Source organism: Lethenteron reissneri, chromosome 8, assembly GCF_015708825.2.
Source record: "Lethenteron reissneri isolate LAM-NWPU_2019-01 chromosome 8, ASM1570882v1, whole genome shotgun sequence".
NCBI classification, from domain to species: domain Eukaryota; kingdom Metazoa; phylum Chordata; class Hyperoartia; order Petromyzontiformes; family Petromyzontidae; genus Lethenteron; species Lethenteron reissneri.
The window spans coordinates 267,539-289,250 of NC_083786.1; the positions used below are offsets into that span (position 1 = coordinate 267,539).

The window sequence follows — 21,712 nt, forward strand, 5'->3', positions numbered from 1 at the left end:
GCTCACCGCATCCCACTCTCACCGCACCCCATGCTCACCGCACCCCATGCTCACCGCACTCCATGCTCACCGCACCCCACCGCTCACCGCCCCAAACGCTCACCGCACCCCACGCTCACCGCACCCCACGCTCACCGCACCCCACTCTCACCGCACCCCACACTCACCGCACTCTACGCTCACCGCACCCCACGCTCACCGCACCCCACGCTCACCACACCCCACACCGCACCCCACACTCACCGCACCCCAAGCTCAACGCACCAAACTCTCACCGCACCCGACACTCACCGCACTCTACGCTCACCGCACCCCACGCTCACCGCACCCCACGCTCACCACACCCCACACCGCACCCCAAGCTCACCGCACCCCAAGCTCACCGTACCAAATGCTCACCGCACCAAACGCTCACCGCACCCCAAGCTCACCGCACCCCCCGCTCACCGCACCCCCCGCTCACCGCACCCCAAGCTCACCGCACCCCTAGTTCACCGCACTCCACTCTCTCCGCACTGCACACTCACCGCACCCTACACTCACCGCACCATACACTCACCGCACTACACTCTCACCGCACTCCACGCTCACCGCACCCCACACTCACCGGACCCCATGCTCACCGCACTCCATGCTCCCTGCACCCCATGCTCACCGCACCAAACGCTCACCGCACCCCACGCTCACCGCACCCCCCGCTCACCGCACCCCAAGCTCAACACACCAAATGCTCACCGCACCAAATGCTCACCGCACCCCACGCTCACCGCATCCCACTCTCACCGCACCCCACGCTCACCGCACCCCCGCTCACCGCACCCCAAGCTCAACGGACCCCATGCTCACCACACTCCATGCTCACCGCACCCCACACTCACCGCACCCCGCCGCTCACCGCACCAAACGCTCACCGCACCCCACGCTCACCGCATCCCAAGCTCACCGCACCCCAAGCTCACCGCACCCCAAGCTCACCGCACCCCAAGCTCACCGCACCCCAAGCTCACCGCACCCTACGCTCACCGCACCCCAAGCTCACCGCACCCCACGCTCACCGCACCCCAAGCTCACAGCACCCCAAGCTCACCGCACCCTACGCTCACCGCACCCCAAGCTCACCGCACCCCAAGCTCACAGCACCCCAAGCTCACTGCACCCCCCGCTCACCGCACCCCCCGCTCACCGCACCCCACGCTCACCGCACCCCAAGCTCACCGCACCCCACGCTCACCGCACCCCACGCTCACCGCACCCCAAGCTCACCGCACCCCAAGCTCACCGCACCCCACTTTCACCGCATCTCACTCTCACCGCACCCCACTCTCACCGCACCCCACGCTCACCGCACCCCGCCGCTCACCGAACCAAACGCTCGCCGCACCACACGCTCACCGCACCCCACGCTCACCGGACCCCACGCTCACCGCACCAAACGCTCAACGCACCCCACGCTCACCGCACCCCACGCTCACCGCACCAAACGCTCACCGCACCCCATGCTCCCCGCACCCCACGCTCACCGCACCAAACGCTCACCGCACCCCACGCTCACCGCACCCCCCGCTCACCGCACCCCAAGCTCAACACACCAAATGCTCACCGCACCAAATGCTCACCGCACCAAATGCTCACCGCACCCCACGCTCACCGCATCCCACTCTCACCGCACCCCACGCTCACCGCACCCCCGCTCACCGCACCCCAAGCTCAACGGACCCCATGCTCACCACACTCCATGCTCACCGCACCCCACACTCACCGCACCTTGCCGCTCACCGCACCAAACGCTCACCGCACCCCACGCTCACCGCACCCCAAGCTCACCGCACCCCAAGCTCACCGCACCCCAAGCTCACCGCACCCCCCGCTCACCGCACCCCAAGCTCACCGCACCCCAAGCTCACCGCACCCCCCGCTCACCGCACCCCAAGCTCACCGCACCCCACGCTCACCGCACCCCACGCTCACCGTACCCCAAGCTCACAGCACCCCAAGCTCACCGCACCCTACGCTCACCGCACCCCAAGCTCACCGCACCCCAAGCTCACAGCACACCAAGCTCACCGCACTCCCCGCTCACCGCACCCCCCGCTCACCGCACCCCACGCTCACCGCACCCCAAGCTCACCGCACCCCACACTCACCGCACCCCAAGCTCAACGCACCACACGCTCACCGCACCCCATGCTCATCGCACTCCACGCTCACCGCACCCCACACTCACCGCTCCCCAAGCTCAACGCACCAAACGCTCACCGCACCAAACGCTCACCACACCCCATGCTCACCGCACCCCACGCTCATCGCACCCCACGCTCACCGCACCCCAAGCTCACCGCACCCCAAGCTCACCGCACCCCAAGCTCACCGCACCCCAAGCTCACCGCACCCCCCGCTCACCGCACCCCCCGCTCACCGCACCCCACGCTCACCGCACCCCAAGCTCACCGCACCCCAATCTCACCGCACCTTACTCTCACCGCATCCCACTCTCACCGCATCCCACTCTCACCGCACCCCATGCTCACCGCACCCCCCGCTCACCGCACCCCAAGCTCACCGCACCTCACTCTCACCGCATCCCACTCTCACCGCACCCCATGCTCACCGCACCCCCACACTCACTGCACTCCACGCTCACCGCACCCCATGCTCACCGGACCCCATGCTCACCGCACTCCATGCTCCCCGCACCCCACGCTCACCGCACCACACGCTCATCGCACCCCACGCTCACCGCACCCCCCGCTCACCGCACCCCAAGCTCAACGCACCAAACGCTCACCGCACCAAACGCTCACCGCACCCCACGCTCACCGCATCCCACTCTCACCGCACCCCATGCTCACCGCACCCCATGCTCACCGCACTCCATGCTCACCGCACCCCCACACTCACTGCACTCCACGCTCACCGCACCCCATGCTCACCGGACCCCATGCTCACCGCACTCCATGCTCCCCGCACCCCACGCTCACCGCACCACACGCTCATCGCACCCCACGCTCACCGCACCCCCCGCTCACCGCACCCCAAGCTCAACGCACCAAACGCTCACCGCACCAAACGCTCACCGCACCCCACGCTCACCGCATCCCACTCTCACCGCACCCCATGCTCACCGCACCCCATGCTCACCGCACTCCATGCTCACCGCACCCCACCGCTCACCACCCCAAACGCTCACCGCACCCCACGCTCACCGCACCCCACGCTCACCGCACCCCACTCTCACCGCACCCCACACTCACCGCACTCTACGCTCACCGCACCCCACGCTCACCGCACCCCACGCTCACCACACCCCACACCGCACCCCACACTCACCGCACCCCAAGCTCAACGCACCAAACTCTCACCGCACCCGACACTCACCGCACTCTACGCTCATCGCACCCCACGCTCACCCCACCCCACGCTCACCACACCCCACACCGCACCCCAAGCTCACCGCACCCCAAGCTCACCGTACCAAATGCTCACCGCACCAAACGCTCACCGCACCCCAAGCTCACCGCACCCCCCGCTCACCGCACCCCCCGCTCACCGCACCCCAAGCTCACCGCACCCCTAGTTCACCGCACTCCACTCTCTCCGCACTGCACACTCACCGCACCCTACACTCACCGCACCATACACTCACCGCACTACACTCTCACCGCACTCCACGCTCACCGCACCCCACACTCACCGGACCCCATGCTCACCGCACTCCATGCTCCCTGCACCCCATGCTCACCGCACCAAACGCTCACCGCACCCCACGCTCACCGCACCCCCCGCTCACCGCACCCCAAGCTCAACACACCAAATGCTCACCGCACCAAATGCTCACCGCACCCCACGCTCACCGCATCCCACTCTCACCGCACCCCACGCTCACCGCACCCCCGCTCACCGCACCCCAAGCTCAACGGACCCCATGCTCACCACACTCCATGCTCACCGCACCCCACACTCACCGCACCCCGCCGCTCACCGCACCAAACGCTCACCGCACCCCACGCTCACCGCACCCCAAGCTCACCGCACCCCAAGCTCACCGCACCCCAAGCTCACCGCACCCCAAGCTCACAGCACCCCAAGCTCACCGCACCCTACGCTCACCGCACCCCAAGCTCACCGCACCCCACGCTCACCGCACCCCAAGCTCACAGCACCCCAAGCTCACCGCACCCCACGCTCACCGCACCCCAAGCTCACCGCACCCCAAGCTCACAGCACCCCAAGCTCACTGCACCCCCCGCTCACCGCACCCCCCGCTCACCGCACCCCACGCTCACCGCACCCCAAGCTCACCGCACCCCACGCTCACCGCACCCCACGCTCACCGCACCCCAAGCTCACCGCACCCCAAGCTCACCGCACCCCACTTTCACCGCATCTCACTCTCACCGCACCCCACTCTCACCGCACCCCACGCTCACCGCACCCCGCCGCTCACCGAACCAAACGCTCGCCGCACCACACGCTCACCGCGCCCCACGCTCACCGGACCCCACGCTCACCGCACCAAACGCTCAACGCACCCCACGCTCACCGCACCCCACGCTCACCGCACCAAACGCTCACCGCACTCCATGCTCCCCGCACCCCACGCTCACCGCACCAAACGCTCACCGCACCCCACGCTCACCGCACCCCCCGCTCACCGCACCCCAAGCTCAACACACCAAATGCTCACCGCACCAAATGCTCACCGCACCAAATGCTCACCGCACCCCACGCTCACCGCATCCCACCCTCACCGCACCCCACGCTCACCGCACCCCCGCTCACCGCACCCCAAGCTCAACGGACCCCATGCTCACCACACTCCATGCTCACCGCACCCCACACTCACCGCACCTTGCCGCTCACCGCACCAAACGCTCACCGCACCCCACGCTCACCGCACCCCAAGCTCACCGCACCCCAAGCTCACCGCACCCCAAGCTCACCGCACCCCCCGCTCACCGCACCCCAAGCTCACCGCACCCCAAGCTAACCACACCCCCCGCTCACCGCACCCCAAGCTCACCGCACCCCACGCTCACCGCACCCCACGCTCACCGTACCCCAAGCTCACAGCACCCCAAGCTCACCGCACCCTACGCTCACCGCACCCCAAGCTCACCGCACCCCAAGCTCACAGCATACCAAGCTCACCGCACTCCCCGCTCACCGCACCCCCCGCTCACCGCACCCCACGCTCACCGCACCCCAAGCTCACCGCACCCCACACTCACCGCACCCCAAGCTCAACGCACCACACGCTCACCGCACCCCATGCTCATCGCACTCCACGCTCACCGCACCCCACACTCACCGCTCCCCAAGCTCAACGCACCAAACGCTCACCGCACCAAACGCTCACCACACCCCATGCTCACCGCACCCCACGCTCATCGCACTCCACCCTCACCGCACCCCACACTCACCGCACCCCAAGCTCAACGCACCAAACGCTCACCGCACCAAACGCTCACCACACCCCACGCTCACCGCACCCCCACGCTCACTGCACCCCATTCTCACCGCACCAAACGCTCACCGCACCCCCATGCTCACCGCACCCCAAGCTCAACGCACCAAACGCTCACAGCACCAAACGCTCACCGCACCCCATGCTCACCGCATCCCACTCTCACCGCACCCCACGCTCACCGCACCCCAAGCTCACCGCATCCCACGCTCACCGCACCCCAAGCTCACCGCACCCCAAGCTCACCGCACCCCAAGCTCACCGCACCCCCCGCTCACCGCACCCCAAGCTCACCGCACCCCAAGCTCAACGGTCCCCATGCTCACCACACTCCATGCTCACCGCACCCCACACTCACCGCACCCCGCCGCTCACCGCACCAAACGCTCACCGCACCCCACGCTCACCGCACCCCAAGCTCACCGCACCCCAAGCTCACCGCACCCCAAGCTCACCGCACCCCCCGCTCACCGCACCCCAAGCTCACCGCACCCCAAGCTAACCACACCCCCCGCTCACCGCACCCCAAGCTCACCGCACCCCACGCTTACCGCACCCCATGCTCACCGCACCCCAAGCTCACAGCACCCCAAGCTTACCGCACTCCCCGCTCACCGCACCCCCCGCTCACCGCACCCCACGCTCACCGCACCCCAAGCTCACCGCACCCCACACTCACCGCACCCCAAGCTCAACGCACCACACGCTCACCGCACCCCAAGCTCACCGCACCCCAAGCTCAACGGACCCCATGCTCACCACACTCCATGCTCACCGCACCCCACACTCACCGCACCCCGCCGCTCACCGCACCAAACGCTCACCGCACCCCACGCTCACCGCACCCCAAGCTCACCGCACCCCAAGCTCACCGCACCCCAAGCTCACCGCATCCCAAGCTCACCGCACCCCCCGCTCACCGCACCCCAAGCTCACCGCACCCCAAGCTAACCACATCCCCCGCTCACCGCACCCCAAGCTCACCGCACCCCACGCTCACCGCACCCCACGCTCACCGCACCCCAAGCTCACAGCACCCCAAGCTCACCGCACTCCCCGCTCACCGCACCCCCCGCTCACCGCACCCCACGCTCACCGCACCCCAAGCTCACCGCACCCCACACTCACCGCACCCCAAGCTCAACGCACCACACGCTCACCGCACCCCATGCTCATCGCACTCCACGCTCACCGCACCCCACACTCACCGCTCCCCAAGCTCAACGCACCAAACGCTCACCGCACCAAACGCTCACCACACCCCATGCTCACCGCACCCCACGCTCATCGCACTCCACGCTCACCGCACCCCACACTCACCGCACCCCAAGCTCAACGCACCAAACGCTCACCGCACCAAACGCTTACCACACCCCACGCTCACCGCACCCCCACGCTCACTGCACCCCATTCTCACCGCACCAAACGCTCACCTCACCCCCATGCTCACCGCACCCCAAGCTCAACGCACCAAACGCTCACAGCACCAAACGCTCACCGCACCCCATGCTCACCGCATCCCACTCTCACCGCACCCCACGCTCACCGCACCCCAAGCTCACCGCACCCCACGCTCACCGCACCCCAAGCTCACCGCACCCCAAGCTCACCGCACCCCAAGCTCACCGCACCCCCCGCTCACCGCACCCCAAGCTCACCGCACCCCAAGCTCAACGGACCCCATGCTCACCACACTCCATGCTCACCGCACCCCACACTCACCGCACCCCGCCGCTCACCGCACCAAACGCTCACCGCACCCCACGCTCACCGCACCCCAAGCTCACCGCACCCCAAGCTCACCGCACCCCAAGCTCACCGCACCCCCCGCTCACCGCACCCCAAGCTCACCGCACCCAAGCTAACCACACCCCCCGCTCACCGCACCCCAAGCTCACCGCACCCCACGCTCACCGCACCCCACGCTCACCGCACCCCAAGCTCACAGCACCCCAAGCTCACCGCACCCTACGCTCACCGCACCCCAAGCTCACCGCACCCCAAGCTCACAGCACCCCAAGTTCACCGCACTCCCCGCTCACCGCACCCCCCGCTCACCGCACCCCACGCTCACCGCACCCCAAGCTCACCGCACCCCACACTCACCGCACCCCAAGCTTAACGCACCACACGCTCACCGCACCCCATGCTCATCACACTCCACGCTCACCGCACCCCACACTCACCGCTCCCCAAGCTCAACGCACCAAACGCTCACCGCACCAAACGCTCACCACACCCCACACTCACCGCACCCCAAGCTCAACGCACCAAACGCTCACCGCACCAAACGCTCACCACACCCCACGCTCACCGCACCCCCACGCTCACTGCACCCCATTCTCACCGCACCAAACGCTCACCGCACCCCCATGCTCACCGCACCCCAAGCTCAACGCACCAAACGCTCACAGCACCAAACGCTCACCGCACCCCATGCTCACCGCATCCCACTCTCACCGCACCCCACGCTCACCGCACCCCAAGCTCACCGCACCCCACGCTCACCGCACCCCAAGCTCACCGCACCCCAAGCTCACCGCACCCCAAGCTCACCGCACCCCCCGCTCACCGCACCCCAAGCTCACCGCACCCCAAGCTCACCGCACCTTCCGCTCACCGCACCCCAAGCTCACCGCACCCCAAGCTCACCGCACCCCCCGCTCACCGCACCCCAAGCTCACAGCACCCCAAGCTCACCGCACCCTACGCTCACCGCACCCCAAGCTCACCGCACCCCAAGCTCACAGCACCCCAAGCTCACCGCACCCCCCGCTCACCGCACCCCCCGCTCACCACACCCCACGCTCACCGCACCCCAAGCTCACCGCACCCCAAGCTCACCGCACCCCACTCTCACCGCATCCCACTCTCACCGCACCCCACTCTCACCGCACCCCACGCTCACCGCACCCCGCCGCTCACCGAACCAAACGCTCGCCGCACCCCACGCTCACCGCACCCCAAGCTCAACGCACCAAACGCTCACGGCACCAAACGCTCACCGCACTCCACGCTCACCGCACCCCCACACTCACCGCACCCCACGCTCACCGCACCCCACGCTCACCGCACCCCACGCTCACCGCACCCCATGCTCACCGCACTCCATGCTCCCCGCACCCCACGCTCACCGCACCAAACGCTCACCGCACCCCACGCTCACCGCACCCCCCGCTCACCGCACCCCAAGCTCAACACACCAAACGCTCACCGCACCAAATTCTCACCGCACCCCACGCTCACCGCATCCCACTCTCACCGCACCCCACGCTCACCGCACCCCCCGCTCACCGCACCCCAAGCTCAACGGACCCCATGCTCACCACACTCCATGCTCACCGCACCCCACACTCACCGCACCCCGCCGCTCACCGCACCAAACGCTCACCGCACCCCACGCTCACCGCACCCCCCATTCACCGCACTAAACGCTCACCGCACCCCCACGCTCACCGCACCCCACTCTCACCGCGCCCCACACTCACCGCACTCTACGCTCACCGCACCCCATGCTCACCACACCCCACGCTCACCGCACCCCACACTCACCGCACCCCACACTCACCGCACCCCAAGCTCAACGCACCAAACGCTCACCACACCCCATGCTCACCGCACCCCATGCTCATCGCACTCCACGCTCACCGAACCCCACACTCACCGCACCACATTCTCACCATACCCCATGCTCACCGCACCCCAAGCTCAACGCACCAAACGCTCACCGCACCAAATGCTCACCGCACTCCATGCTCACCGCATCCCACTCTCACCGCACCCCATGCACACCGCACCCCCCGCTCACCGCACCCCAAGCTCACCGCACCCCCCGCTCACCGCACCCCAAGCTCACCGCACCCCACGCTCACCGCACCCCGCCGCCCACTGAACCAAACGCTCACCGCACCCCACGCTCACCGCACCCCCCGCTCACCGCACCCCACGCTCACCGCACCCCCCGCTCACCGCACCCCAAGCTCACCGCACCCCAAGCTCACCGCACCCCACGCTCACCGCACCCCCCGCTCACCGCACCCCAAGCTCACCGCACCCCACGCTCACCGCACCCCCCGCTCACCGCACCCCGCCGCTCACCGAACCAAACGCTCACCGCACCCCAAGCTCACCGCACCCCCACGCTCACCGCACTCTATTCTCACCGCACCCCACGCACACCGCACCCCACGCTCACCGCACCCCACGCTCACCGCACCCCAAGCTCACCGCACCCCACGCTCACCGCACCCCAAGCTCACCGCCCAAAACGCTCACCGCACCCCACGCTCACCGCACCCCCCATTCACCGCACTAAACGCTCACCGCACCCCCACGCTCACCGCACCCCACTCTCACCGCGCCCCACACTCACCGCACTCTACGCTCACCGCACCCCATGCTCACCACACCCCACGCTCACCGCACCCCACACTCACCGCACCCCACACTCACCGCACCCCAAGCTCAACGCACCAAACGCTCACCACACCCCATGCTCACCGCACCCCATGCTCATCGCACTCCACGCTCACCGAACCCCACACTCACCGCACCACATTCTCACCATACCCCACGCTCACCGCACCCCACGCTCACCGCACCCCACGCTCACCGCACTTAACGCACACCGCACCCCCCGCTCACCGCACCCCACGCACACCGCACCCCACGCTTACAAAACTCGGTTATACACAAGGCCTTGAATTGACATTTTCTCTTTCAGCTGGAGAAGCTGATTGACAGTTTGGAGTGCAGGATGATTCAAGAGACACACAGGAACGTCAGCGCAGAGCTTGCGCTGGCTGTGTCCGAGAGGGCACGGGAGGAGGCTGCACTCCCTACAGGTACACTCCCGCCTCACTGGTACATTAACCACAACTCTCCAACACTCTCAGAGCCCGTACTCACGGTGCCCGTGTCATGCTTCCCGTCTGCTCTGCGCTCGAGGAGACCTGTGGAGGCACCCCCTGATGAGTGAAAACCTCACCAATGAGCGGCCTGCCATCGTGGAGGACTTTGTCTATCATCTCCTGGAGCACGCACAGCTCTCGGAGACTGAAGTGAGAGCTCCACAGCCCCTAACTCCGAGCACACGTTAGTGTAGTGTGTGTGTCCGTGTCGTGTGTGTCTCCATGTCGTGTGTGTGTGTCTGTTAGTGTGTCTATGTCGTGTGTGTGCTGCTCATGGGGAGCGGTAGTGCAGCGGTTAGTGCAGTGCGCTATGAACGTGGCGACCCGAGTTCGGTTCCTGCTCATGGCTGACATCTATGATGAATTTCTGAACCAATCCTGGGCCTCCCCGAAGTTAACTTGGCCTCAAATGAGCACCTGGTGCGGTGTGTAAACATCGGCACTAGGGAGACAAAGGTGGCCAGGCGTGGTGCTGGCTTCCCACCTCCTCGTGTCCTGTTCTGGCCTAAATGGGTGCTCACTCACAGCACTTGCCAAAAAGCTCTGTTAAAGGCTATACAGGGGATCTTTGTCTTTGCTTGTTAGTGTAAGTGATGCATGTAATTGTATTATTTATCTGTGTGTGTACTGTGAGTAATAATAATAATAATTTGTGTTTGATATGGCACCCAATACGCTGGGGCACAAAGTGACTCAGCACCTGGGCCTGCCGGCAGGCATTCGTCTGCCACTAGGGGGGTGATGATTGCTGTTGTGCATAATCCCAGTCGCACCATCTCAATTGACAACCAATGGCATATTTGTCTCTGTGTATGGGTCGCCAACGGCGTACCCCGCGTGTCATGGAAAGCGGTTCAAAATCGGGTTACCCATCGCTGGGTGGTCAACTGTCAACTGGGGTGGAGCGAAGCGTTCCACTCGCGCCGTTGGCTGACCGCCGACCGCGCATGATTCGATGAAAACCCAAGGCGAGTCACCGATCGACAGGGAAGTCGGAGCTGAGGAAAGCTCGTGGACAGCTTGAACCGCTGGAGACAAGGGCGTTGGGGGGGGGGGGGCGAGTGGTAAAGAGTGGGGGTGGTGATAAGGAAGGTTTGAAAAACAAGTCGGGAAGAGGGCGTTTGAGGTGTTTCTAGGGAATCCCTCCCAACCTATGTATGACCGAGTTTTACTGGAATTTGAGTAAACAAGCGCCCTTCCATCTGCGTGCAGTGCGGTGTGTTCATGTGGTGTGTTGGTGCATCGGTGCATTGCGTTGGTGTGGTTGCTGAAGGCATACCCTCCGTGTGGCCACAGGTGCGGCTGGACAAAGCGCACCTCTCCCGTGGCCTGGCGACGCTCGCCTCGCACGTCATGCAGAGGGAGCGGAGCAACTTCCAGGCCTTCTCAATGTTCTATGAGCACCTGCTGCGCCACCAGCAGCGCTTGCTGCAGCAGCGCGAGCAGGCACGTGCCCCCCGCCTCCCCCACAACCACCTTGCTTTGCCTTGTGCAGTGTTGGTGGCGCCAAGGTCACTCACGCGACCGAGACTCCATTATTTGTTCTCTTGAGTTCTCCCCCCTCGCACGTGTGCGCTGGGTGAGGCTGTGCCCACACCGTGCGGATCTTGGGGATTACTGACCGTACTTCATAGCGCCGGTCGATGCTGGGTTTGGTGGAGACGGGCTGCGTAGACTTTCGAGCGTGGCAGAGTACAGCCGTGGGATTTTGCCGCTCGTTCCCGGTAGCTCCTATAGCAGTCCGTGCGCTGGTCACCTCTGCGGCGTTGAGAATCAAGAGCAAAGCTGGCAGTGCACCCTGCAGATTGCGATTAAAAACAACTTTTATTTTACCAGTTCAAGGCCCACTGAGCTTCAGAAGCAACCTAGCTATCACAAATGATAGATCGAAGAAGTGGCTTATCACGTGGAAATTCATATCAGCCAAATACTATAATCGCATGTTTCTAAATGTGGAGGGAAAAATCAGAGGACCCGGAGAAAATACGCGCGACCACGGGGAGAGAGACGCATGAACTCCAAATATACAGCAGGCGTCAGGATCGGGATCGAACCCATGACCTGTATACCAGGCGAGGTAGTTAACACCTCGCCACAATGGGTCATACTCCGGTTCACTGGTGCGGCGATCTCCGTCTTCTGCAGGAAGTCGCCGCTTTGCAGGAGGCGGCCCGACCCATGGAGCAGCTCGACGTGCAGGTGGGACAGAAACCGCAGCCGTTGTCTCTCGGCGCTCGCACCCACACGGCCGTGACTGGGGACTTGCCGCGGTGGATAGGAGATGTTAAAGCACCTGGTCTGGTATTCAGGAGGTAGTGGGTTCGATCCCGACCCTGACGCCTGCTATATATTTCGAGTTTGCGTGTCTCTTTCCCCCCATGGTTGTGTGGACCTTGGTTTAGGTGTGCTATGTTTTTGTATTTTTTTTGCTGTTGTCTTGTACAGCATTGTCAGATGCAGTTTTGCATGAACGACGTGATGTAAACTTTGATTATAATTATTATTATTATCCGTGCTCACGTTGTACGAATTGATTTGCATTGGGGTCTGGTAGCAGTATTGTGTTGAGCTTTATTCCAGTGAACGCCACCGTTCTGCTCATAGACCTAATGCTGACCGAGAAATGTGTCCAGTTTGGTTGCACAGCGGTAAAGGTGGCAGCCCAAGTTGCATTCTCACACACACGTGGTGATTTTTTACTTCCATTGAAGCTTTTGTTTGACACTTCACGAGCCCGTTACAGCCAGTCACATAATCTGTTCGGAGTGTCTCCCGTCGCACAGAACTCACCTGACATGACGAGTCTGTGCAACAGAGATGGGGGTGAGGGAGTGGGGACTCGTTTCCCCAGAAGGTGGGGCTGTTAATACGGTGGGGTAACACGCGGTGAATTTACCATCCAAGAGATCTAGTTTCAAGTGTAAACTTTTCTCCTCGAGGTGTTGACCTGCACATGTGATGCCCACGTGTGCTCTCTGCGTGTGCTCTCTGCGTGTGCTGCCCACGTGTGTTGCCCGGGTGTACTGCACACGTGTGTACTGCACACGTGTGTTGCCCGTGTGTGTTGCCCGTGTGTACTGCACACGTGTGTTGCCCGTGTGTGCTGCCCGCGTGTGATGCCCGTGTTTGATGCCCACGTGTTCTCCCTGCGTGTGCTTTTCGCGGCAGCACGAGCTCGGCGAAGGGACGCTGCGGCTGCTCGTCGAGGTGACATCTCTGCGCTCGCAGCTCGCGGAGGCGCGCGGCTCTGAGGAGCGAGCACGGCAGCGGGCGCGCGACGAGGAGCGCGCCGAGTACGACGCGCTCATACGCAGCCTCTGCTCCGACCTCTTCGCCGTCATGGTGAGATGACGTCGTAATAGTCGTCTTAGTCGCAGGGCTCCGCGTTGTCCGGTGGCGTTCCTGTGGATGCGAATGTCGCTTCCTGGTTTCCGTAAACACCGGCGTTCCTTCAACTCCTTCCTTCAATGCGTTCATTCAACTCGTTCCTTCAACTCCTTCCTTCAACTCGTTCCTTCAACTCGTTCCTTCAACTCAATCCATCAACATAAGCCAGCCCACCACCCCCCCCACCCCACACCCTTGCCGAACCGCACAACGTTCACTCGTGGTGGAGATGTGGCCGGTAAACGTCGGTCTGCCACGCCGGCGCTTCTCACTGCACCAGACACGTTTTGACTGCTGATGCTGACCGTTGTGTGTGTGTCGGTGCAGACTGCCGGGAAGGGCATTGAGTGAGAGAGTGAGCGTAGCGGTATGGGACGAGGGAGCGTGTCCGCAGCAGGGCATTGGGATGGGGTGCGTGTCTGTGCAGCAGGGCGTTTGGGATGGGGGGGGGGGCGTGTCGATGCAGCAGGGCGTTGGGATGGGGTGCGTGTCGATGCAGCAGGGCGTTGGGATGGGGTGCGTGTCTGTGCAGCAGGGCGTTTGGGATGGGGGGGGGCGTGTCGATGCAGCAGGGCGTTGGGATGGGGTGCGTGTCGATGCAGCAGGGCGTTGGGATGGGGTGCGTGTCTGTGCAGCAGGGCGTTTGGGATGGGGGGGGGGCGTGTCGATGCAGCAGGGCGTGTCGATGCAGCAGGGCGTTGGGATGGGGTGCGTGTCTGTGCAGCAGGGCGTTTGGGATGGGGGGGGGGCGTGTCGATGCAGCAGGGCGTTGGGATGGGGTGCGTGTCTGTGCAGCAGGGCGTTTGGGATGGGGGGGGGGGCGTGTCGATGCAGCAGGGCGTTGGGATGGGGTGCGTGTCTGTGCAGCAGGGCGTTTGGGATGGGGGGGGGCGTGTCGATGCAGCAGGGCGTTGGGATGGGGTGCGTGCTTGGACAGCATGGCATTGGGATAAGACCAGGGAGTGTGTCTGTGTCGCAGGGTGTTGGGATGGGACGAGGGTGTGTGTTTGTGCCGCAGGGCGCGCTGGACGAGTTCAGGACAGAGCTGCACCGGGAGGCACTCGACTCGGTCGCGCTCGTGCGCAGGGAGGGGGTCGAGAGTATCCGGCTCCTCCGCAGGAAGAGCGGAGTGAACAGGGAGGACTGTTCCCTGCAGAGGAACCTGATCAAGGTGAGGAGGCTCCATCCAGCTGGCGCGTGGCCCAGGGGAGGCTCGCTTTTCCGTTGTCACGGTTGTTTCTCTTGAGTCGCTAGTGGCCGACGAAGTATGAGGATCATTTGACGTAAATTTTGTCTTGATTTCTTACAAAGCTAAAATTGAGAATTGCGTTGGAGCTGTTAAACGAATGCTCGTATGGTGTTCTTTGTTCGGCGTTTCATATTTCGATCCAATCCCACGATCTTTGTGACTGCGAAACTTTTAATTTGTTTTTGTTTCCCATTTATATTTTTATTGTTCATCGGAGTACTTTGTTTTCTTTTGGCTATTTCAGTGACTCCAGTCACTCTTGAAAATGTGACGACTCTATTTTCGCTCTCTTGAATTCCCACTTCGGTGGCAGAAAGCGAACTTTGAACCTTGAAACTCTCCCACAGATACCGCTGAGAGGTAGCAGTGCTCATGGTGTGTGTCCAGCCGGGGGCTCCCTTGCGCAGCCGCTACTGACACCGTGCAGACAACAGAAGTTGTCGCTCTGTGATAAACACTGCAGGGTTTTTTTAATGTATTTAGTTTTTCATCCCCCCCCCCCGCCTCCCCAGCAGTGGGGTAACTGAGCAGCGCGTTGTGAGTGATCACTCTGAGCGCGTTCGTTCCGAGCGCGTTCGCCCCAAGTGCGATTGCCCCGAGCGCGTTCACACTCCGAGATCCCCCGTAGCAGGCGCAACAGCTGATACTATGTGCAACCCTCCTCCACTTCTCACTTACCCCCCCCCCCTCCAGTTTAAAAAAATAAAAAAACAGACGTCAATGCGTATAGTTGTTTGCATCTGTCCAAGACTCGAGATGAAGGGCCACTGTGTTATGCCGAAGCGTGTGGGGGAGATGAACGTAGCTCTAGACAATTGATCTGATTAATGTCACGTCCTTGTGAACACTGGAGGTAACTGTACGAGTGCTGTAAGCATTTGTGGGATACAAAAAAAATACATTGAAATTTTAAAGCTAAGCGTATCCATTTCGCAAGTAGATAATATGTATATTGATGTATAATCTGCGTTTCTTTATGTGACTGTGTGTAGTTGAAATGAAAACCGGTGGCGCAGTGGGTAGCGCGCTGCGCTAAGAACCTGGTGACCTGAGTTCGATTTCCACTCGTGGCCAACACCAGTGACGAATATCTGAACCAGTCGTGGGACTCCTCTAGGTCGCCACATTGGTGATATGTTAACTACCTCACCTGGTATACAGGAGGTCGTGGGTTCGATCCCGACCCTGGCGCCTGTATATTTGGAGTTTGAGTGTCTCTCTCCACGTAGTTGCGTGGCTTTTTCTCCCGGGTTCTCCCTCCACATTTAGAAACATGCATTTAGAGTATTTGGCTGCTGTAAATTTCCGCATGATAAGCCACTACGTTGAGCCAGGTCGCTTATGAAAAAGAGATATTTTTAGCTCAGTGGGCCTCACCTGGTAAAATACTAAATTTAATAATAGGGTTTTCCCCTTTTTTCTGGCAACAAAACTGAAACCTTTTTACAAGGAATCACGTGCGCATTAACCACAATACTTGTGGTCAAAATGCAAATAAAAAACACACACTCTGATAATATATGCATTGTCCTTGAAACTGATTGACCCACACCAGAGACAGCTTTCCTTTGAGCCTCGTCTCAATTGGTGCTAGACCAGAGGACGCCAAAAGGCATACAGCTCAAAGACAATGCACTATCAAAGTAATGAGGGCTAGTGGTAAGCATCTACATCATTAGACCTCCTTTCCCAGTACCAAAATATAATAATAGGGGTTTTCCCCTTTTTTCTGGCAAAAAAACTGAAACGTTTTTACGAGGAAACATGTGTGCATTAACCACAATACTTGTGGTCAAAATGCAAACAAACAATACACTCGACACAGCCAACGAGAAAGGGTTGCATGTAAACAGAACATGCCAATTCATCACGAGTACAGCACACCGGTGTGTTGGAGAGCCAAGCCACAACATTTACAATCTGAGTACAACGTTTCGCCAGTAATTACAACTAGCTTCATCAGGCGGCAGCCAGATTTGTGGAGAAGTCCATCTGTTTCGTTCCTTATATAGAGGCGTAGATGTGGTGACCACACTTCTGCGCTCTTGTGGGGGGGGAGGGTTTCATGAGCCAACATACATTATGCATGTGCATTATTCGAGCCCTTTGATTTTGTCTTTCCTGTCCATTGTATATTGATGTATAATCTGCGTTTCTTTATGTGACTGTGTGTAGTTGAAATGAAAACCGGTGGCGCAGTGGGTAGCGCGCTGCGCTAAGAACCTGGTGACCTGAGTTCGATTTCCACTCGTGGCCAACACCAGTGACGAATATCTGAACCAGTCGTGGGACTCCTCTAGGTCGCCACATTGGTGATATGTTAACTACCTCACCTGGTATACAGGAGGTCGTGGGTTCGATCCCGACCCTGGCGCCTGTATATTTGGAGTTTGAGTGTCTCTCTCCACGTAGTTGCGTGGCTTTTTCTCCCGGGTTCTCCCTCCACATTTAGAAACATGCATTTAGAGTATTTGGCTGCTGTAAATTTCCGCATGATAAGCCACTACGTTGAGCCAGGTCGCTTATGAAAAAGAGATATTTTTAGCTCAGTGGGCCTCACCTGGTAAAATACTAAATTTAATAATAGGGTTTTCCCCTTTTTTCTGGCAACAAAACTGAAACCTTTTTACAAGGAATCACGTGCGCATTAACCACAATACTTGTGGTCAAAATGCAAATAAAAAACACACACTCTGATAATATATGCATTGTCCTTGAAACTGATTGACCCACACCAGAGACAGCTTTCCTTTGAGCCTCGTCTCAATTGGTGCTAGACCAGAGGACGCCAAAAGGCATACAGCTCAAAGACAATGCACTATCAAAGTAATGAGGGCTAGTGGTAAGCATCTACATCATTAGACCTCCTTTCCCAGTACCAAAATATAATAATAGGGGTTTTCCCCTTTTTTCTGGCAAAAAAACTGAAACGTTTTTACGAGGAAACATGTGTGCATTAACCACAATACTTGTGGTCAAAATGCAAACAAACAATACACTCGACACAGCCAACGAGAAAGGGTTGCATGTAAACAGAACATGCCAATTCATCACGAGTACAGCACACCGGTGTGTTGGAGAGCCAAGCCACAACATTTACAATCTGAGTACAACGTTTCGCCAGTAATTACAACTAGCTTCATCAGGCGGCAGCCAGATTTGTGGAGAAGTCCATCTGTTTCGTTCCTTATATAGAGGCGTAGATGTGGTGACCACACTTCTGCGCTCTTGTGGGGGGGGAGGGTTTCATGAGCCAACATACATTATGCATGTGCATTATTCGAGCCCTTTGATTTTGTCTTTCCTGTCCATTGTGTGTATAAAAATTTCCATACCAACGGTAATCCCTATTGAAGTATCGTACCCTGTATAGGCATATATTTAAACATATTCTTGGTTCTTTCGGTAAAGTCACGTAGATAGGAAAAATAAATAAATATAAGTATAAAATAAAAAAATATCTATTGACAATAATAAAAGCAAAAAATTCATTTAAACAATGTATTATTTGATTCGCTTCCACGCAGCACTAAGTCGGTAGCTATCCGAACGGTTACAATTATTTTTTTTTCTTTTAATTTCGATAGATTATCTAATTAGTCTTGGCCAGTAGTAGCTAGTTTTGCACAGAATTTCATAATTAACAAAATCAATTGAGTGTCCTTGTTGGCACGCGTGTTCTGCTACTGCTGACAGTTGTATTTGGGAGTATTTGATATTTTTGTGATGTTCTTTTAGTATCGTGCTGATCATTCATCCTGTTTGCCAAACATAACATATTCCACAAGTGCAGTTAATCCTGTACACGCCTTCTGTTGATCGCTTCGGTAATACATCTTTTGTACCAGATATTAATTTCTGTATTTTATGTACCATGCCAAATCTGACTCGGATGCTTTGTTTTTTCCAAACATCTGGCTAGTTTATCATTTACTCCTGCAATGTACGGTATTTTGATCGTTTTAATTACTTGGGCAGTTTCAATGCTTGTCTTATTTGATTTGGTTTTGGCATTCAATGCCCTGTTGATTTGTGCATCATTATTACCGTTATTTTGCAGCGCTTCTTTTACATGTTGAATTTCACTTCTCAGACTGTCACCATCTGACACTTTCTTAGCTCGATGAATGAGCATCTTGATAAGAGCAGATTTCTGCGCGGGGTGATGGTGTGACTGCATTCAAAAAGGCGTCAGTATGCGTTTTCTTTCGGTAAACGCTGTATGTTATTTTACTATTTCGACCCCGTCCGAGCAGAATATCCAGAAATGGTAGAGTTTTGTCAGCTTCCACTTCCATGGTGAACTGAATGAGATGATTTAAAAATCCGTTAAGTGTATCTTTACCGTGTGGCCAGAGCACCAATATGTCATTCACATATCTAAACCAAGCAGGAGGTTTTAGTGTGCTTGAAGCTATTGCTTTTATTTCAAAATCTTCCATGTGTAGTGAATCACTCGCAGACACTATCAGTAGGAGGCACTATATTTATTATAGCCTTCACAGGTACAAGCGGTAACTATGCTAGGGTAAGGACAGCTAACAGGCTGCCTGACCAACAACGCCGACAAGGTGAAGACGGTGACGAGGACTCCAGCAGCACGATGGTTCCACTCCAAACAACAGCCCCGAACCCTCGCTCAGGGTCTTTCCTTTATACACCCAGTAGGCTTTACCACATGTACCCCCTCTGCCCCCGTCCCTCTCTATGGCTCATGACATCCTGCTGGAAGACAGGGCTACTACACCTCCGATCCCCTTCTGTGACAGCAACCAGCGCTTTATGCCACAGTGACCCATTCCATGTCACTACACTTGTGTAATGTGAGGTTACACCTGGATGATAAATGGGTTACACCTGGATGATTAATTGGTTACACCTGGATGATAATGATTGACTCTCCCTGCCTCAGCCACAACCAATGGGGAGTCGAGCCAGGGGCCCGGCCCTGATGTAATGCGTCATTGGTATTGGAATAAAACATTAAAATGTTGAAAAAAATTACCTGCAAATGACCTCAATTGGGATCACACAGCAGCAGCATCGCCTCACTGCTGTGAAAACTTGGCAGGACTCTCCTCTTTCTTGAGACACTTCTCTCTCTCTCTCTGCTTCTTCCCCTCGCACTGCTCCACTTTGGAATTCCCTCCCAAAATCGTCTCTCTCCCCCATTAGCGTGGTTTGGCTACATGCGGTGCGAAAGTTAGTTCAACATACGTACGTGTATAACAATAAGAATAATTTACATTTATTTGTAAGGTGTCTTCCACTAATGTCTCAAGAAGTGTGTTACAACTCTCATCTAACACACAACTTTGACAGTGCTGTTTGTTGATGGCCGCTTGACGTTTTGTGACTCACGGGGTCTGCGCCCACCCAAAACCACCCCTGCCTGTGACTGAGCGGCGTGTTCAGCACGAGGAGGTGCAGAGGCTGCGAGAGGATAAGAGCCACCTGGAGACGCTGGTGAGCAAGATGAGGGTGCTGAGCTACTGGAGACAGAGCAGCCTGAGGAGGAGCCACTCCAAATCAACTGCAGAGCTACAGCAAGTGAGCAGTCGCCTCGCTGCACACCCCTCGCTCACTCGCACACAAAGACGCCCAGTATAGCCTATAACAGACTGATGGGGCAAGTGCTCTGAGCGAGCACCTATGAAGGCCCGGCAACGGCACACGAGGGGGTGGGCGGCCAGCATCACGCCTGGCCGCCTTTGTTTCCTTTGTGGTGATGTTTACACACTGGCACTTATTTTAGGCTAATTCGACCTAGGGGAGGCCCAGATAATCGTCACTGGTGTTGGCCGTGAGCGGGAATCGAACTCGGGTCACCGGTTTTGCAGCTCAGGCTTGAGCCGCACAGTGCCTCCCACGAGCAGCGCAGCCGTCTCTGAGTGCAGCTCGGCGCGTGGGAGTCGTGAGCGCGGCTGCGGGTCCACGGTGTCTATGCTGCTGAAATGTAACTGCCTGTGATCCGGCACGATGGAGACAGCGGCGGCGAGGGTTGCTAGATCACACGCAGATGTTGCGAAACTCCCTTCCCCATGCACTGCGATGAGCGCGGTTTGGCTACATACGATGTGAAAGAAGTTCAACGTAGATACATTGCCCCATGGGCGTTGGCGAGGTGTCTGTACCCTGGTTCGCCAGGAGAAGGCAGTAGAGGAAAAATTTGGACTCCACCTGTTCTGTCTGTATGGAATAGAGCGTTGGCCCCTTGCATGCTTGGGTTTTCTCCAGGTGCTCCTTTTTCTTCTCGCATGTAAACCACTTATTAATTGGCTGATAACACCTTCATATACAGAGGACCGCAAAGCTTGGGCAATTACTGGCGCTGGCTCATCGTGAGCCGTGTGACCAGGAGTACAGGCCAAAGTCCATGGACTAAGACCAAATATGTAACTTGTCGGAACCACCTGAGATGGCAACATAGTAACATTGTCTCATAGGCGCGCGATCACACAGTCCACTTGCATTCGCCATGTATGGGACACTGCTCTCACTGAATGCCCCAAGCACTACCGAACTTTTGGCTCTGGGGCCAGCAGCCACGGTCCGTCCTGCACACAGCACTGCTCTCGCCCTTTCTTTCCCAAAGCAGGTGAACGTCCTTTCTTATCCCCCCCCCCCTGCTCCTACCCAGCCATACTCCCTCACTCATCCACACACAGCTCTTACCAAAGTCAAAGACAAAAATCACCCATA

The 21,712-nt window shown here is 58.8% G+C and overlaps 1 protein-coding gene across 1 annotated transcript in view; it reads left to right on the forward strand.

Moving 5' to 3' along the window:
• LOC133361644 (coiled-coil domain-containing protein 162-like) overlaps positions 1–21,712 on the forward strand; it is a 197,096-nt gene that overhangs the window by 135,939 nt on the left and 39,445 nt on the right. Inside the window, exons 21-27 of the mRNA XM_061580629.1 lie at positions 10,188–10,308; positions 10,415–10,524; positions 11,671–11,824; positions 12,524–12,573; positions 13,543–13,716; positions 14,780–14,932; positions 20,426–20,560. Of these exons, the coding sequence (XP_061436613.1) occupies positions 10,188–10,308; positions 10,415–10,524; positions 11,671–11,824; positions 12,524–12,573; positions 13,543–13,716; positions 14,780–14,932; positions 20,426–20,560 (897 nt within the window). The remainder of the gene's footprint in view (positions 1–10,187; positions 10,309–10,414; positions 10,525–11,670; positions 11,825–12,523; positions 12,574–13,542; positions 13,717–14,779; positions 14,933–20,425; positions 20,561–21,712) is intronic.